General features: G+C 54.0%; 7 protein-coding genes across 7 annotated transcripts; 3 read left to right on the top strand and 4 right to left on the bottom strand.

The window, feature by feature from the left end:
- Positions 1-841: 841 nt before the first annotated feature.
- Positions 842-2,560, bottom strand: UGD1 (UDP-glucose 6-dehydrogenase 1; the record flags this gene model as incomplete). Its single annotated transcript, XM_043280920.1, has 3 exons — positions 842-1,984; positions 2,036-2,460; positions 2,521-2,560. 3 exons carry the CDS (start codon positions 2,558-2,560, stop codon positions 842-844), a joined length of 1,608 nt encoding a protein of 535 aa, XP_043138451.1.
- Positions 2,561-3,589: 1,029 nt separating this feature from the next.
- ACHE_51126S (uncharacterized protein) lies at positions 3,590-3,863 on the bottom strand (the record flags this gene model as incomplete). Its single annotated transcript, XM_043280918.1, has 2 exons — positions 3,590-3,715; positions 3,750-3,863. The coding sequence occupies 2 exons, from the start codon at positions 3,861-3,863 to the stop codon at positions 3,590-3,592; spliced, it is 240 nt and encodes a 79-aa protein (XP_043138450.1).
- An 825-nt stretch (positions 3,864-4,688) lies between these two features.
- Positions 4,689-5,180, top strand: ACHE_51125A (uncharacterized protein; the record flags this gene model as incomplete). Its single annotated transcript, XM_043280917.1, has 1 exon — positions 4,689-5,180. The coding sequence occupies one exon, from the start codon at positions 4,689-4,691 to the stop codon at positions 5,178-5,180; it is 492 nt and encodes a 163-aa protein (XP_043138449.1).
- Positions 5,181-5,230: 50 nt separating this feature from the next.
- ACHE_51124A (uncharacterized protein) lies at positions 5,231-5,833 on the top strand (the record flags this gene model as incomplete). The annotated part of the gene is made up of 1 exon (XM_043280916.1): positions 5,231-5,833. One exon carries the CDS (start codon positions 5,231-5,233, stop codon positions 5,831-5,833), a length of 603 nt encoding a protein of 200 aa, XP_043138448.1.
- Positions 5,834-6,261: 428 nt separating this feature from the next.
- ACHE_51123S (uncharacterized protein) lies at positions 6,262-6,681 on the bottom strand (the record flags this gene model as incomplete). Its single annotated transcript, XM_043280915.1, has 2 exons — positions 6,262-6,525; positions 6,592-6,681. The coding sequence occupies 2 exons, from the start codon at positions 6,679-6,681 to the stop codon at positions 6,262-6,264; spliced, it is 354 nt and encodes a 117-aa protein (XP_043138447.1).
- Positions 6,682-7,093: 412 nt separating this feature from the next.
- Positions 7,094-13,496, bottom strand: ACHE_51122S (MYB DNA-binding domain protein; the record flags this gene model as incomplete). Its single annotated transcript, XM_043280914.1, has 2 exons — positions 7,094-9,145; positions 9,198-13,496. The coding sequence occupies 2 exons, from the start codon at positions 13,494-13,496 to the stop codon at positions 7,094-7,096; spliced, it is 6,351 nt and encodes a 2,116-aa protein (XP_043138446.1).
- Positions 13,497-14,526: 1,030 nt separating this feature from the next.
- DYS1 (deoxyhypusine synthase) lies at positions 14,527-15,741 on the top strand (the record flags this gene model as incomplete). The annotated part of the gene is made up of 3 exons (XM_043280913.1): positions 14,527-14,742; positions 14,794-15,594; positions 15,646-15,741. The coding sequence occupies 3 exons, from the start codon at positions 14,527-14,529 to the stop codon at positions 15,739-15,741; spliced, it is 1,113 nt and encodes a 370-aa protein (XP_043138445.1).
- Positions 15,742-16,317: the final 576 nt, after the last annotated feature.

Raw genomic sequence — 16,317 nt, 5'->3', positions numbered from 1 at the left:
ACCACCCAAACAAGTTACTGTAGGTTTCACGCCATACTATTGTCCAGGCTAGCGGTGCAACTTCCTCATTATCACCCTGGGCCTTTAGATCCTCATATTCCAGGGTAGAAAGGATGAGACGTTGTATTTCAACTGGAAGATTTTCTGGTGTATTATTGCGGATTTTCTGGGTTCTTCTAGCACTGGCTCTGGCACAAATGCTTCGACTTGGGCAATAGGAGTTGCTGTACGTGAGTTGAAAGGTCGCTCAAGCCGATGTCCTAGCTCCATGAGATCCCTTTTCATGCGAGCCCTGGACCTTTTTATTTCGACTACAATGCAACAAGGTAGAGCAAGGTGACAGAGATGTAGACTAAAGATGACGGACAAGTGAGAGCAAGATGGATGAGTTGCGCCGTGATCTTGTGCCACTTGCAGAGAGGCGCTTACGGCGCCAAAACCAGAATTACGAGGCGGCTCTGACGCGGCATTCTATCATGCTGAGAGTCGTCCTGACAAGTTCTCCGTATGTGCCCAATAAGCTTCGGCGCATAGATATCAGGATGCGCAATGACACGGCTTAGTGTGGCTTATGAAACTTCTGAAATGGCGAAGTACAGTTTCTGTCCGTGATTACTTGCACGTACTGACTATTCTCGACCAGAAATGGAAAGGGTTGCAAAGGCATTCCGCATAACCACCCAAGACCGCATTCGGATTGCTCGAGATCTCCTACATGGTACATAGCAGTGTTCTCGTTAAAACACTATGTACAGAGTACACACCACCGCTCTAATCCGAGCGTAATACCCGGCCGACAGCCTTGCACACAGTTGCACATGCAAAAAATAGAAAACAAAAATCAACCGCTAAATGGGTATCGACTCATCCGCACCGCATCCCACTCCGACATTCGCCCAACCCGCACATAACGACATCCCAGCGCCTCCATCCGTTCTCCCGGCAAGATATTTCTCCCGTCAAACACGAACTTCGGATTCTGCATCCTGTGCACGATGTGCTCCCAATCCACCGACTCTCTGGTCACCGGTGATGCCGTGAATAGATTTTCCTCGCTGTCTGGCGTCAGACATCGTGATGTTGGGGGTTGTTGTGTTGTCCAGTCCTGTTCATCGTCCGTCAAAGTCGATTGTGTGGAGCTTCGCTTCCGTGTTTCGGCCATTCGGAATTCGTCCCATTCGGTCACTATCGCTACCGCATCGGCGTTGTCGCATGCTTCGTATGCCGTTTCGCGGATGTGAAGCTGTGCTCGTTCCCTGTCCGACAACGGCGCCAGGTCGGCCAGGATGGTTGTCGAGGGTACCATGGGGTCGTAGATGGATATCCGCGCACCCTCGGCCAGCAGCCCTCTTACCACAGGGATAGCCGGCGACTTCTTCGTGTCGGAGGTATTCTTTTTAAACGCGAATCCCAGAATCGCAATTGACTTCCCCCTCACGCTACCATGCATACACGAGAGAATCCGCCGCAAGAACCGGGTCTTCTGCTCGTTGTTCATCTCGATCACTGACGCCCAATAGTCCGCCACCGCGTCCAGCCCCAGAGTGCGCGCGATGTAAACCAAGTCTAGCACGTCTTTCTCAAAACAGCCTCCTCCCCAGCCGAGACCACTCTTCAGCATGGCGGGTCCAAGGCGCGGATCCAGCCCGCATGCCATGGATAGGGAGTCGATATCACCGCCGACAGCCTCGCAGATCACGCTAAGGGAGTTGATGCTGCTTAGTCGTTGTGCTAGCATTGCGTTGGCTGCCAGTTTGGACAGCTCCGATGACCAGCAGTCCATCGTCTTAATCCGGTCCCGGGGTACCCATGCCTCGTAGATGGCGGACAGCGCTGCGGCCGCTTTTGTTCCGGATGGGGTTTGTTGACAACCGATGAGGACGCGGGAGGGATGTAACAGGTCTGTGATGGTTGTGCCTTCGGATAGAAACTCGGGGTTGGAGAGGACTTCGAAGCGGACTTGATGCGGTGATCCGGATTGAAGCTGGTTTTCGTTAGCTTTGTCTCTTTTTAGTTGGACGCATGTGAAACTCACCAAGTCGCGAATCAATTCGGCCGTCCCACATGGTACCGTCGACTTTTCGACCACGATCTTATCGCTCGTCGCTACTCGCGCAATTGTTCGCACGGCTGCTTGAATATTCGACAAATCTGGCGCGACTCCTTTTCCGATGCCAAACGACTTGGTTGGTGTATCGATGCATAGTACGATGATGTCAGCATCGTTTATGGCTTGTTCGATGTCTGTCGAAAATCGCAGGTTCGACATGTCCTCTCCAGATTCGGATTGGGCAATCTGCGTCGGTCGCTGGCGGATGCTGGCCAAAATATCCTCCAAGCCGGGCTCGTACATTGGAAGGCTGTCAGAATTCCACGCATCAATCCGTCGCTGGTCAACGTCCACGATCGTAACCAGAGTATCGGGACATTGGTATGCGATCATGGCGCCGAATGGGCCGCCTACATTATAACATGGTCAATATTCTCAACATCATCTCAGAAAGCCGGAGAATAACCCACCTACAAATCCAGCGCCGATACAGACGAGATGTCGAGCCATATTGTTAGCTATGGGAAACGGAAAAGTTCGAAAATATGCGAAAATCCCCTCAGAGCAAAACCGGCTATAAATGCATTTCCCACTCAGCCTGACTCTCCTGCATGCCACCACGCCCACCTCATCGTTCAGCCCAAGGTTTATCGTCCAGCACGCGGGCTTTCACCATGATTGGGCCATGATTGGATCTTGCCCCTCCAGGTGGAGGCGTTCAGCCGCTCAGCTGTGATGATCGCAGCCGGGCGATATAAGTAAATACATTCACAGTGCACTTTAGTGTAATCATTTGAGTATTTTAATTCAGTCATAGATAGTGCAGTCATGCATCTATCCTATGATGTATCCCTCCGGGACGCAGAGCAAGAGGCACAGTACAGTAGTCTGGTAGGTTCAGCTGTCGGTGGCTGGCTGAATGCATACATGCTGTTAGTGTCAGTGCCGGACACTCTCGGCAACCCCGGTCAATCATAGCGTCACTGAGCGAAATATTTGTGTTTTTTTAAACCGTGGACTTTCCTGATCATTTCATCTTGACCACGGTTAGCCCTGAGATCCATCTCCCTGTTCATGGCTAGCTGTACTCCGTATGGAGACTATGGAGTATGCTTTGCTTGGGAGTCTTCGAGTCAGTTACACAGCCACCAGTAGCGGGAATGACAAATCGAGCTAATGCATGGCAGTATATCTGTTTATTATGTTGTGCATTTCTTCCACACGATTTAACCCGACGCACTTTTTATGGCCTGCGGCATGATCAGGCAAGAATGCTTTCTGCCCCAGGCAAACGTGTTCCCTTCCGGATATACTTTTCCCCGCACCGCCCTCTCGATCTATATCGCTCACTGTTAAGAACGGCCGGCAGGGATCACTGCTGCGGCATGTCTATTACGGCGCATATAGAGCACCCTGGTTCATTTTCTCTTAGCGCTATGCTACCAACTTGCGCCGCATCTTCCTGTCATTACACATCACATGATGAAGACTCTTGTGGAGTAAATGGAAGTCAGTGCGAGTACTGGCAACCTTGCTGGACTACAAGAGCAGCTCGCTCAATCGGGGGTAGAAGTTGCCGATGAATCCATTACCTGCAAGGGTCATCGTCTCCTCAACGCCCTTGACCTTGAGGATATCGAGGTCCTCCATGGCCTTGCACATCCCCTACTCCGATAAGATCACCATCGAGCCGACCTACTATCTCCTCAACTGTCTGCTCACCAGAGACGCGCTGGACAACCAGGTAGGCATTGTCAAGTACATCTTGGACGAGCGAAATTGGTTCTACGCCCGCAGCCGCGTGGGTAGCCATGGCGAAAGGTCCTTCGGCGTGCTTGAGATTTTCCAGTCCCGGGGGTGGAACATTAACTAGCCATTCCGGAATAGTATCCCGCAACGGATCCTAATGATGGTCTTGGCTCGCGAGGAAAAAGTACGCTGGTGCCTGAAACATGACACCGATCCCAATGCCAAATTCAAGAGCTGGTATAGAAATTTGCCGCGGGGTGGCTGCGCATGACTTCAACTTATGGGGCCGACTTCCGCCGCAGTAATTCCCTTCATCGGTGCGCTAAGAGAGATAGCCGGGTCGAAACTTTGCAATGGATGCTCGACGAGGCTGGTGTTCTTATCAATCAGCGGGAATCAAAATACGATACTGAGCTACTTCTCGCCCATGCTGGCTGCGAGTTGGGAACAGCACTACATTGCGCAGCTTGGGGAAATACCCTCCATTGTATGCGGGTTTTACTAGAGCGAGGAATTGATGCTAACATTATGCGCGGCCGAACTGCGCGAGACCAAGCGATGGAAACGGGGCATGATGATGCCGTGGCTCTACTTGATCGCTGGAAGAACGCGTAGTTAGCAGGGTTCTATTATCGACCTGGACTGCAGCGTCGATTTACTACACTCTTGCGGGAATGACACCAGATTCCATTTCGCCGTTCGTTTCAATAATGAGTTAAACTTCCGGTACGTGAGACTTCTTCCTTATTTGCATGGTCTTTTCGCTGCTTGATTCTCTCTGAACAATCGCATTCACAAATGTATACCCCCAAGCCCTCACTTTAGCAAGGGTCCCATTTTCGGGGCGCTTATACTTGGTCTACTGACTCAATATCCAGCTCTTCTACGTATGCTCAACTATGAAAATGACTCGAAACAAGTCCGAAGCATCTACGGCGTCTCCGGCGACTTCAGCCTAGTTTCTCTGGACTATATCGAACCCGCAGGCCTCAACTGGGTCGGCAACGCCAACGAGCTCAACGCCGGCTATGCGGCAGACGGCTACGCTCGCATCAAGGGAATCACAGCGCTAATCACAGCCTTTGGCGTGGGGGAACTGTCAACGCTGGATGCAGTTGGTGGCGCGTTTGCAGAGAGGGCGCCAGTCGTGCATATCGCGGGCGTCCCGAGTGCGGCGTTGCAGAAAGCGAGGCTGATCATGCATCACTCGTTCGGGGATGGGGATTTTCGGAGGTATGCGAGGGTTTATGAGGAATTTACTTGTGTGCAGGTGAATTTGGATGATGCCGGGGCTGCGGCCGAGATGGTGGATGAGATGCTGAGAGAGTTTCTGCTGCAGCGTAGGCCGGTTTATATAGAATTGCCGACGGACCTTGTTTAGGCGAGGGTTTCTGCGGAGAGACTGGGGCGGATATGAAGCTTTCTATCCCGATGCTTGAAAATGATGAGGGTACCGAAAATGCTGCTATCGAAGACCTGCTTCGCCGTTTGTACACTGCCAAACAGCCATTGATCATCGTGGACGGGTTCGCGCCTAGATATGGCATCAGGGAGGAAGCGGACGAACTAGCCCGCCTAATCAGGTTCCCAACCTCAACGACCCCCTTTGGAAAAGGAATCGTGAACGAAACGTACCCCAACTTCCACGGCGTATACGCAAGCGCCGCAGGCAAACAAGTATACATGCCATGGGTAAACTCATGCGATCTAATCGTGCGAATCGCGCCCCTCAACGCCGACACAAACACCTACGGCTACAAAACCCTAACCAACCGCAACGTCACCATCGATATCGGCCAGAATTCAGTTGAAATCTGCGGCGCCTACCGCGATCTCAACAACAAGAGTGTTTCTCCGCAAGTTACTGTCCCGTCTGGATACCTCCAGACTACCACGCCTAGACTTATAGCCGGATCTAGGAAACATGCTGCAAATTCGAGACAAACTGCCCGTCCCAGACAAATGCTCCCATCGATCAGGATACCTCCTGGCTGCGGGTCTCGCACTTCTTCCGCCCCGGCGACACCGTCATGACAGAGACCGGGACCCCGTTATCGGGGAAAGGGAATTCGTCCTCCCCCCGCAAACCACCATGATCAACTCTGCCATCTGGCTTTCCATCGGTTACATGCTGGGCGCGTGCACGGGGGCAGCAATAGCACAGGCAGAACAGATCGCCGACGGTACGTGTCCGACATCGGACGTACGGTTCTCTTCGAGATGGCAGCTTTCAGATGAGTGCACAGTCGGTCAGCGATATGATTCCGCGATCGGGCTGGGAAGGGTTTTAAAATGGTTGAGGTTGTTATGGATGCTGAAGATGCGCCGTCGTCATACAAGAATCCAGTGTTTATGGTACAGAAACGGAATAGGAGGTGGAGGAAAAGGTTCACGCTACTGCATAGACTTGTTAAGTGAAGCTCAAAGATATATACAGTGCACATCACATATAGAAAAATAGATTACAAACTACTTTCGTGTCCCCTTCCGCTTCCCCCGACAGTCACTCTCCCGAGGAACCCAATGATGAAAATAAACCTGCTGTGACCATTGCCCTTGCCCTTGCCCATATCCATATCCATATCCATTCCCAGCCACGGCCCCAAGGCCAGAATGAAACGCCGGAGCCACCCAAGCACACGCTCGCCGCTTATACGTTCGACTGAGAAAACTATCGTCCAGTGGTCTCGTCGTATGTCCTTTTCTAGGGTGTTGTCGGTGTGAATCTGCGTAAATGAGAGAATATGTCAGTTTGTGTTCAAGGTGGTAATGGAAAAGGCCACATCACATACAGGGCTGCATTTGTTCCCTTGCTGTGGCGAGAATAACTGGGATTTGGTGGTAGGGCATCCCCCGACGAAGAGCGTCTTGTAAGATGGCATGCTCGTAGCGCCGACGGGCGAGTTTGGCTTGTTCGTATGAAGTAGTTTGTTCTGCGCGTGCCATAGACATTTTCGTAGATGCGTCTGCTTTTGTTGGCCTATCTTGGGTGCATTCCGATATATATACATCCTGGGGAAGGTCTAGACTCAACTCAACCACGGTTGAAACCCGTTTCAGGATGTTTCAAGTCACTCAAACCTGGCTACTATCTACGACCTGAAAACTGATCAACGATTAATCCCATAAATCATCTACTGTACATGAATCATATCGAAATGTCCGTGTCCCAGAAAGAGGAAAAGGGAATCAAATAACCAAAAAGCACAACAGATATAGAAGAAAATAAAGTACAGCAAAGCGCGTATCCGAATCTGAATTGCAGGTATGTACATGATGAAACGAAAAAGAAAACTACCGAGGATGTTGATGTTGTGGCGTCAACGGCCCTGGAAGTGGCCCGGCGTTCGATCCCTGACTATACACGCGATGATGGTGACTACCCCCAGGTGGACCAGGCGTGGCCTCGCTCATTCCCGAGTGGCGCGCATGAAGTGGGTGCACCGGCCCGACAGCCGGGGAGGGCCCACTCGACGCATAGCTCAAGCCCCCACTTGGGTTGGGGTGTAGAACCGCCGGGGGAGTGTACGAACGCCCCATAGACAACGACGGAGGCTGCCCAGCAGCCGAACGAGACGTCGTAGCCTGTGGTGGTGGGGTGCTATGGCCATACTGACTGCCTGTCAAGCCAAGAGCAGACCGGTGGGCTTGTTGCTGATGTGCACCATTAACCATGGTCTGCACATGCTGCTGGTAGCTCTGGTGGCCCCCGGGTTGGGATAATGTTGGAGTTGTAGCTGTAGATCCGTAGGGGGCTGTGGATTGTTGTCGCATGTTCAGTAGGCTAGCGGACGACTGGATCGGTGTTGGCGGTCCTTGTCGGGAACTGTACGCCATGCCACTATTGCGCGGCGGTGGTGACCCCATGGACTGGCGATAAACAGGTTGAGACGGCAACTCTCGCGAGGAAGGTATCGACGGCGACTGCGCATACACAGATGTCTGATACGTAGGGCGTTGACCTGGAGCTGGCGAAGGAACCGGCGAAGGTGCAGTCAGGTTCGTTAGAGACGGAGCTTGCTGGGATTGCCCTGATGTGTATGGCGAATAAGGCGGCTGAGGAGCCATGGATGCTGGTCGACTGCTCATTGACTGCGGTGGGGGTGCCTGTTGTTGCTGGTTTCGAGGATCAAACCGTGCCATCCAATCGTTGCTGGATGGCGTACCAGAGCTTGCTGAAACAGACTGGTATGGCTGATGATAGTCAAAGTACGAGCGCGAGGATGACAGACTCGGGGCTTGCTGAGCATAGGTTGGCGTCTTTTGTTCTTCATGACGCGACTGAGAGCCTGGCTGCGACAACGGCGGCATGCCTGCATATACTGGGCGCGAAGGAGACACGGCGCTTGACGGAACTGTAGAAGCCTGCTCGCTAGTATAACGTTTCTTTGGCGGAGGTGGCTCTTCCGGCTCGTCGTTCAAGATACTCATAATATTCGACCGCTTCGCTGGTACCTGCTTGGGAGGGCCCTCTGGGGGTTCGGGAAGCGTCGAACTAGGACGAGAAAATTCTTTTGGCGGCGACAGCACTGGTGCGGTTTGAGACATACTGGCTGGTTGGCTGGGCAAAGGATACAATGGTCTTTGGCTGACTGAATCGCGTCGGGTCGGAGAAATATCGTGATCCAGTCTCTGGAGTGGTGGTGGTACTGGCGATCCAGGCGCCTTTCCGAGGCTAGGATGGCGAGAGTGAGACACGAGCGGTGGCGGTTGTGACTGCATGAATGATGGCTGAGGCGGTGGTGGAGCGGGACCCTGGGGTGCCAGCAATGGCGAGCCATGGACATCGCGATAACCTGATTGATGCAAGGGCTCCATTCGCGCCATCTCGGGCATTGATAAGGGTGTCTGGCGTGTCGGAATGTGTGCGTCCTGGAACCGAGGTACTGTTTGAGGCAATACAGTCGCCGGCGGTTCTCGCCTGTCTTCGGTAAACAGACCCATCTTGGGACCTGGCAAGCGTGGCATACCGCTAGGGACACGAGCCGTTCGAGGGTCTTCGTTGAGAAGCGCGGTGGTCGTCATCGGAGCAGCGTTAGCTTGGGCAAGGGGCGGGAATCTTGGCATATTCCGCTCCTTTTCAGAGGGGGCTCGTGTATGCAGCGGAACAGCCTGAGAAGACAATCCAACAGGCTTCTTGTCAGACTCGAGGGGATCAGTGTGCGGAGCCAGTGGTCGAGGCACGATCGAGGATGGAGTCGCTTCGTAACGTCGTTTGGTAGGACCACTGGGGGTAGGCAACGGTCCCATGGGCTCACCACGCGCCTTCTTATGCTCCGCTTCCCCAGCAATGTCCTCAAATTCCTTGTGGCCTCCGTCAACTCGACGTTGGAAGTAATTTTTGACCTGTAAAGAAGTCAGAATATTGTCCGAAATCAAAGTTATGCGATAGACCTACCATGACAGTCGTTTTCGTCTTCATAAAGCTCGAAATACCTTCCCAATCTTTGCCAAAATGCGCCAGCAACAATGGGAAATCGCGCTGCTCAGGCACAGACCAGTAACTGGTTGGCTGCATTGAGCCATAACCACCCACATCGGGTGTCTTGAAGTGGGCTGGAGGCTCCGGTTCGTTCGACTCGAAGACATACACGCCGTCTTTTTGACGTATGCGTCCAGCTTTTCCGCGTGGAGGAGCAGGGATTTCTTGTTGCTCCTTCTCACGTGCCTCTTTTGGTCGCGGTGCCACCGCTTCCAATGCGCTATCCAGCACAGGTTCTGCCGTTTCACGCTTGGGAATACGGGGAATTGCGCTTGGGACTGGTATAGAGATGCTTCCGGCGGGCTGCTCTTGCGGCGTTGGAGGCTGAGACGGCTGCTGTTGCTGCTGATGTTGTTGAGCGGCTTTGCCCCGTCGTCCACCACGCGACCCAGGGCCAGTGCGGCCTCTTCGAGCCGGTTTCTCTGGCTGCTCTCCGGTATCCTTGGCAGCGCCTCGCCGGCCATTGGTCGCATGCTCCACATCAACACCAGTGTCTCCAAACGTAGGGGCAGCTGCGCGACGCGGACGACCGGTATCCGTGACGGGTGCAGGCTCTTCCTCGCCTTCATAATCGGGTTTGACCACACCGAGATCAACCATGAGCGCGTTGGACTTGGGCCGTGCGGATCGCTTGGCACGACCACGACGACTCCAGCGCTTGTTCAGTTTGGCCTTGTACTTGATTTCTTCCTTAGTCAGATAGTAATGGATGATACACTGCTGGTAATCCCGTCCAGGAAGTTCTGCAGCAATCTTGCCCCACTTCTTGGGATGGGCCATGAAGGCATTGGTGAACTGCTCATGTTCTAGCGGAGTGAAGTCGTTCGATGGCGGGAAAAATCCAAACACTTCCATCGCATTTGAAACGGGTACGATGTTGTTCGTGTCCTTGTAAACCCCTGCCTTTACCTCGGGCGGCTCCAGCATGTTCGGAATAACTGCCTCTTTGTTGGGATCCGGTCGAGCAGTAGCTTTGTTTCCACGGCGTCGCTCTAATTCCTCTTGGGCTGAGATCTCAGACGCACGAAGAGCGTTTTGGAAATCGAGCTCGCTATTTCCCTTATACCTCCTTGCCTCCGCTGTGGTAGTCGGCAGTGGCAGGGCTGGTGGAGGAGGCGGCGGCGTCTGACCTGGTGTGAGACTGTTTTTCCCCTTCTCGTTATCCATCTCCCAGATCTCCATCCTCCAGGGCTTGTAGATGGATAGGTATTCTTCCCGAAGCACAGCGTTCTTGCGTGCAATTTCCATGCGTTGCTTCTTCAATTCCTGGCGCAACGTTTCCCGTATGGTTTCGAAATTGGCTGCATTTTCCTTGTACACATCGAGTTCGGAGAAAGGTGTGGGAGGGCCTGCGTTCAAGAACGGCAGACTCTCAACTGTGATTGTCTTGGCATCGGGAAGCGATTCAAGAACAACCTTAGCCGGCGGTTCGCCATCTGGTTTGACCTTAGCTGGAGCAATGGGCTCTTCTTTCGGAATCTCTACTGTCTCATCTACTCCCTTGTCCGTCTCATGGGTTTCGTCTATCTCCATCGGCTGAGCTGGTTCAGATTCCAGTTCAGGCAATTGTTCTGGCTCTTTTTCTGGCTCTTTTGCTGGCCCTGGTTGTGGCTCTGGCCCTGGCTCTGCTTCGGGTTCAGGCACAGGCGCGGGTTTTTGTGCTGGTTCACGCGCGGGCTCCGGTTCACGGACTGGTTCAGGTACATCATGAGCTATCATACCTAGAAGCTGAATGCGCATAAGTAATGACACAATGGTTGGGTCCTCCAATGGAGGCCGGGGCATTTCTGCCCGCAACACCTGCATATCTTTCTCAAAAATTCGTTTCCGCTCCTCGAGATAATCCTGCGTAAAAACGACATTTTCATCTTCGTCCTCATCGCTTTCGGCGCCAAAGTCCGGGATCACGGTGTCCTCCGGAGGTGACTCATCGGGCTTCTTCTTTTCCTCGACTGCCGGTTGTTCCACGGGAGGCTTGGGTGCTGGCGGAAACGGAGGCGGAGGCGTAGGCTCGCGGACAGGCTTGGGACGCTCGGGACGCTCTGAACGTTCTGGACGCTCAAGACGCTCAGGGCGCTCTGCTGGTGCTGGTGGTTGTTCCAGCTCCATCGGCTCCTTCGTTGGCGCGATCTCACCAGCTTCGAGTTCCTGATCGCTGTCATACTGAGGAGGGGACGGTGGCGGCGGCGGCTCCCGTTTTGGCTCTTCACTAAAAGACAAAGCTCGCTCTTTTCCATCAAAGGAGCCCCGCTTGGGTAGTGCGATCGAGTTTGGCCCGAAGGGTGGGTGACTATATCCCGGACGAACCCATTGTTTACTACCTTTGGGTGGCCCGCGTGCTGGCGATGGTGGTGGTCGTTGCTGGAAGGCACGTGGACCTGTCGGGATACCGTACTGCATGCGAGGAGACGTGGGCGAAGCTGCTCGAGCGACAGGGGGCGGCTGCCGTCTCTCAAAAACCGGTGACGTCGGTGCTGGACCGGGTCTTGTTACTAACGGCGGTTCCTGGTGAACTGGGGGCTTGGCCATAGCAGCTGGGGCAGTCGGAGGCGACAAATCGGCTGCTGGCCTGGGCCCAGCACCTGGAGCGCCAGAGGGAGGCTTGGGAGCGCGGGAAACAGAATCTATCCGCCCCACGGGTTCGGGACCATCATCACGACGAATTCGCTGTTCCAATGGCGACGGCGGCTGTGGGCCTGCCCGCTCTGCCTTCGGCCCGGTGGGAGGCTGCACGGGTGGACGCAACGAGGGAGGCTCATTTCGTTCTTCTGCCCTGACAGCTGGCGGCGCACCAGCAGGCGCTGTATCGGCAAGCGGCTTTTCTGGTGGGCCAGGAATGGGGACAGTCACTGAGCCAAACGCGGGCACCTGAGGGGCCGACGGGGGAGGCGAACGCTTCGCTGGAGCTGGGAGATCTTTAACTGGTTCCGGGCGGGGTGGCAATAGTTCCGGCCGGTCGATATTACGGCGAGGTTCTGGCACGGACGGTCTGCGAGGAAGATCTGGTGGTATATGGTCCATAGGGCGCTCTGGGGCAGGAGGCACAGTGGCTGCGGCAGGTGGTGGTGGGGGTAAGGATGGATGAGAAGCGGAGGTTGGGGTCGCCGTGCTGGGAGGAGGAGGTCGAGTATCGGCGCGACTGGGGGGTCGGTCTCGTTTCCAATGGTCAGGCGCGGGTCGATCTCGGTCACGATCGTCTCGTTCAAGGCGTCGTTCTGGCTCATCTCGACGTTCGAATCGTTCCGCTCGGCGTTCTAGTATTTCACGGTCTCTCTCACGGTCCCGACGGTCCAGAAGATCTCGATCCCTTTCGCGGTCACGATCACGGTCATCACGGTCGAGGCGTCGCTCCGGTTCCTCTCGACGTTCAAATCGTTCTGCGCGACGTTCTAGTATTTCACGATCCCGTTCACGGTCCCTGATATCTCTATCCCGCTCTCTGTCGCGTTCCCGGTCTCGTTCGCGGTCTCGAATCTCCAACATCCGTTCGCGATCACGATCTCGGTCCCTCTCACGGTCACGTTCACGGTCGCGATCCCACCATCCATCACGCGAGCGACTGCGTCGGCGAAAAGAATCACGGTCGTCTAAAAATGGGGGGCGGCCACCGCGGCCGCGTCCACCTTCCCAATCACCCCTACCTCGACCTCGGATGGGCCCGCTGCGAGGATGATGGCCAATTGCTGGAGGACCGTCGGGTGGGCCTATAGACGATGCGGATAGTATGCTGTCGCGAGAGCCACGGCGCATTCGAACGAGGTCTGGGTCGCGGACCAAAGGCTCTCTCATGTCACGGAAATCGCGCGGCGGCGGGGAGCGGGAACGACCACGACCGAAGCCACCCCGCGAATCCCTGTGGTCAAAATCGCGATCCCGACGGCCACTCCAATCCCGATCAAGATCACGGCGGAAGGGAGGGGGGCCATCTCGAAGATCCCGAAAGTCGCGATCCCGATCACGATCACGGTCCCGCGGGTCCCGATCCCGGTCACGGAAATCACCACCGCGGCCGTAACCTCGGCCCCTCCCAGCGTAATGGGATCGGGGAGGGTGATCAATCAAAGCCTTGGGACCGCGAGGGGGCTCGCGACCCAGAGGCGGTGGAATCGCATCATCCGAGCCACGAGGACCCGAAGGAGGTCGACGGTCACCGAAGCGCTGGGGGGAACGGTCCCGGGAATTGAACCCAGATAATGGGGGATATCGTGAAGCCATCACCAGCGCATGCTAGTTCACGTAGCCAGTGAAGGAACCCTCCTCCTACGACAGGTCAGCTTCAGTAAATAAGTCACTGTGAATGACCCTCGTAAGGCGCGAAAAGTGGAATGAAGGGCACAACAGAGGTAATATGTGGAGAACACGTGATCTGGATCCGGGATCAAATGTAGGGACCCACATGGAGGCTTATGTCATGCACTAAGCCGAAAGAGGAAAGGAGAGGTTCGAGAGACGAACAGGGGAGAATGACAGGTAGAGAGACAGAGACTGGAAGAATGAGACATACACTGAGGACACTGAGCACACAGCTGCACAGATCCGGTGAGAAACCGCTAACGAAAGCGTCACCGCAGGCGCAAGAAGCTGTAAGTAGCCGGGACCACCGCGGCGGCAATGTGAAGAATCGAATACGATCAGGAAATGCGAAGTGTCCGGATTCCAGCAGACACAATCGAGAAGTACCGGATTAGAATAATGGCAAAGGTCGAAAGGAGTTGTAGACAGAACTAGTAGTCAAAGACTTGGAAAATGACCAGGTCGAGTCGAGTCGAGTCGACACGCAGAAATCTGTAACGGTGTCTGTCGCTGGCTGGACTGAGTCAGGGAGGATGTCAAGATGCGGTCCACCAACCACAGAGGTCAAATCGGTGGAAAAACCAGTTAAAAAAAAAAAGAAAAAAGGAAGAAGAATGAAAGGAAAAGAGAGGCAAAAGGAATGACTGAAAGTGGATGGAGAAGGAATGGAGGAATGGAAGAAGTCGAAGAGACGGGTCGAAGGCTGAAATCACAGCTGCTGATTGGTTACCAGTTGTAGGTGCCTGAGGTGGTAATTATAGCTTCAGGTGTTGACGCTAGTCTATATGCGGAATAGCTCCGATCAAAGTACTGACACCTCAGGCATTAACGCTATTCCTTTTACAGGCATCAAGTCCCCGCCATATGAAAAAAAATTCCCCGCGACAGTTGAGAACATCCCACTGTTTTCTCTTGTGTCACCCGTTTCTGAATTCTTGATAGAATTACCATCATGGCATCCAATCCTGATGCGGCCCCCTCCTCTGCCACAAATGCAGTGCTTGTCGCATCAGAGCCCGTTCCTGAGGGCACCCATCAGGTCCGCGGGGTCGACTTTGATCGCTTCAAGGGTCGTGATATTACCGCTGCTGAACTGGTAGACAACATGATTCATACCGGGTTTCAGGGTAGTGGTGTCGCTGAGGCTGCCCGCATCATTAACGATATGGTATGTGGAGTGTGTCCCTATTATCCAAGCTTCCAAGACTGACCTGTACAGCGCGCATACCAGCATCCCGAGACCGGGGAAAAAACCACCATCTTCCTGGGCTACACTTCGAACTTGATTTCCTCCGGTCTACGTGACACCATTCGTTACCTCGTGCGCAATCGTCATGTTTCTGCTATCGTCACTACCGCCGGAGGAGTGGAGGAGGATCTGATCAAGTGTCTAGCCCCGACATATCTTGGCTCTTTCACCACACCCGGAGCGGGCCTGCGTGCCAAAGGATTGAACCGCATTGGAAATCTTCTCGTGCCCAACAGTAACTACTGCTCCTTCGAAGACTGGGTGGTCCCAATCCTGGATAGGATGTTGGAGGAACAGGAGGCTGCCAAGCGAAAGGCTCTCGAGACCGGCGAGGAGGAGGACGAATTGCACTGGACCCCGAGTAAGGTCATCGAACGATTAGGCCGTGAAATCAACCACGAAGATTCAGTCTTGTACTGGGCCGCGCGCAACAACATCCCCGTCTTCTGCCCCGCTCTTACAGACGGCTCCCTGGGCGACATGCTCTATTTCCACACCTTCAAATCCTCTCCCAAGCGGCTCCGGATCGACATTATCGACGACGTTCGCCGCATCAACACCATGGCTGTCCGGGCTGCCCACGCAGGCATGATCATTCTTGGAGGTGGCGTGATCAAGCACCATATCGCCAATGCTTGCTTGATGCGCAATGGTGCAGAGCATGCGGTCTACATCAACACGGCACAGGAATTTGATGGTAGTGACGCCGGTGCTCGTCCAGACGAAGCCGTCAGCTGGGGTAAGATCAAGGCGGATGCCAACTCGATCAAGGTAAGTTCCGGTCCAGATGTCTACACATCTACAGAATAGTAACGTAAGCAGGTTCATGCCGAAGCAACCGTTGTCTTTCCTCTCATCGTGGCCGCATCCTTTGCACGAGCTACGCCGTCGTCGAACGAAACTGCCGAATCTCACTGATGCGAGACTATCTATGCGTTCAACTCATGCAATCAGGATCGACAGTCCTATTCCAGATTACTCCAATTGAAAAATGTTCGATGCGAAACATTGGAACGTTCCGAATGTACTCCGTATCGAAAATGTTCGGACATTTCGGGCCGTGCTTCAACGACAAACCATACTAAGCTCAGACTTCCTCATCGAACCTTTGGCTAATAGAGTTGTCCATAACGGCGTGGTTGGTCCGACTCGGCGACTCGGCAAGTCACAAGAGCTGGATTGGTGCTATTGGCTGCGATGGCGGATTCAGGAGAGGGCGGAGAGAGAAAAAAAGGAAAATTGAACGGTTGAAAGGGAACCAGTTGTCCAACCATGGTTCAGACCGCATTCGAGAAGCCGAAATCTTTTCCTTCGGCGGATGGATCGGAGTCGGTGGTGGCAAATGCATACCGGTCAGGGCAATAGAGCACACCCAGCCTGATGAATTGGTTTGTTTGAGTGAACTGTTAAGGTTTGTGATTGGCTATCACCGGCACTAAATCACGTGTTGGGTATGATATAGATAACCTTAGCAATACGAGTCCTCCAGACGGT

The sequence above is a fragment of the Aspergillus chevalieri genome, chromosome 5 (assembly GCF_016861735.1).
Source record: "Aspergillus chevalieri M1 DNA, chromosome 5, nearly complete sequence".
Lineage (NCBI taxonomy): Eukaryota > Fungi > Ascomycota > Eurotiomycetes > Eurotiales > Aspergillaceae > Aspergillus > Aspergillus chevalieri.
The sequence above is the reverse complement of the archived record's forward strand: the minus strand, read 5'-3'. Positions and strand labels throughout refer to the sequence as shown.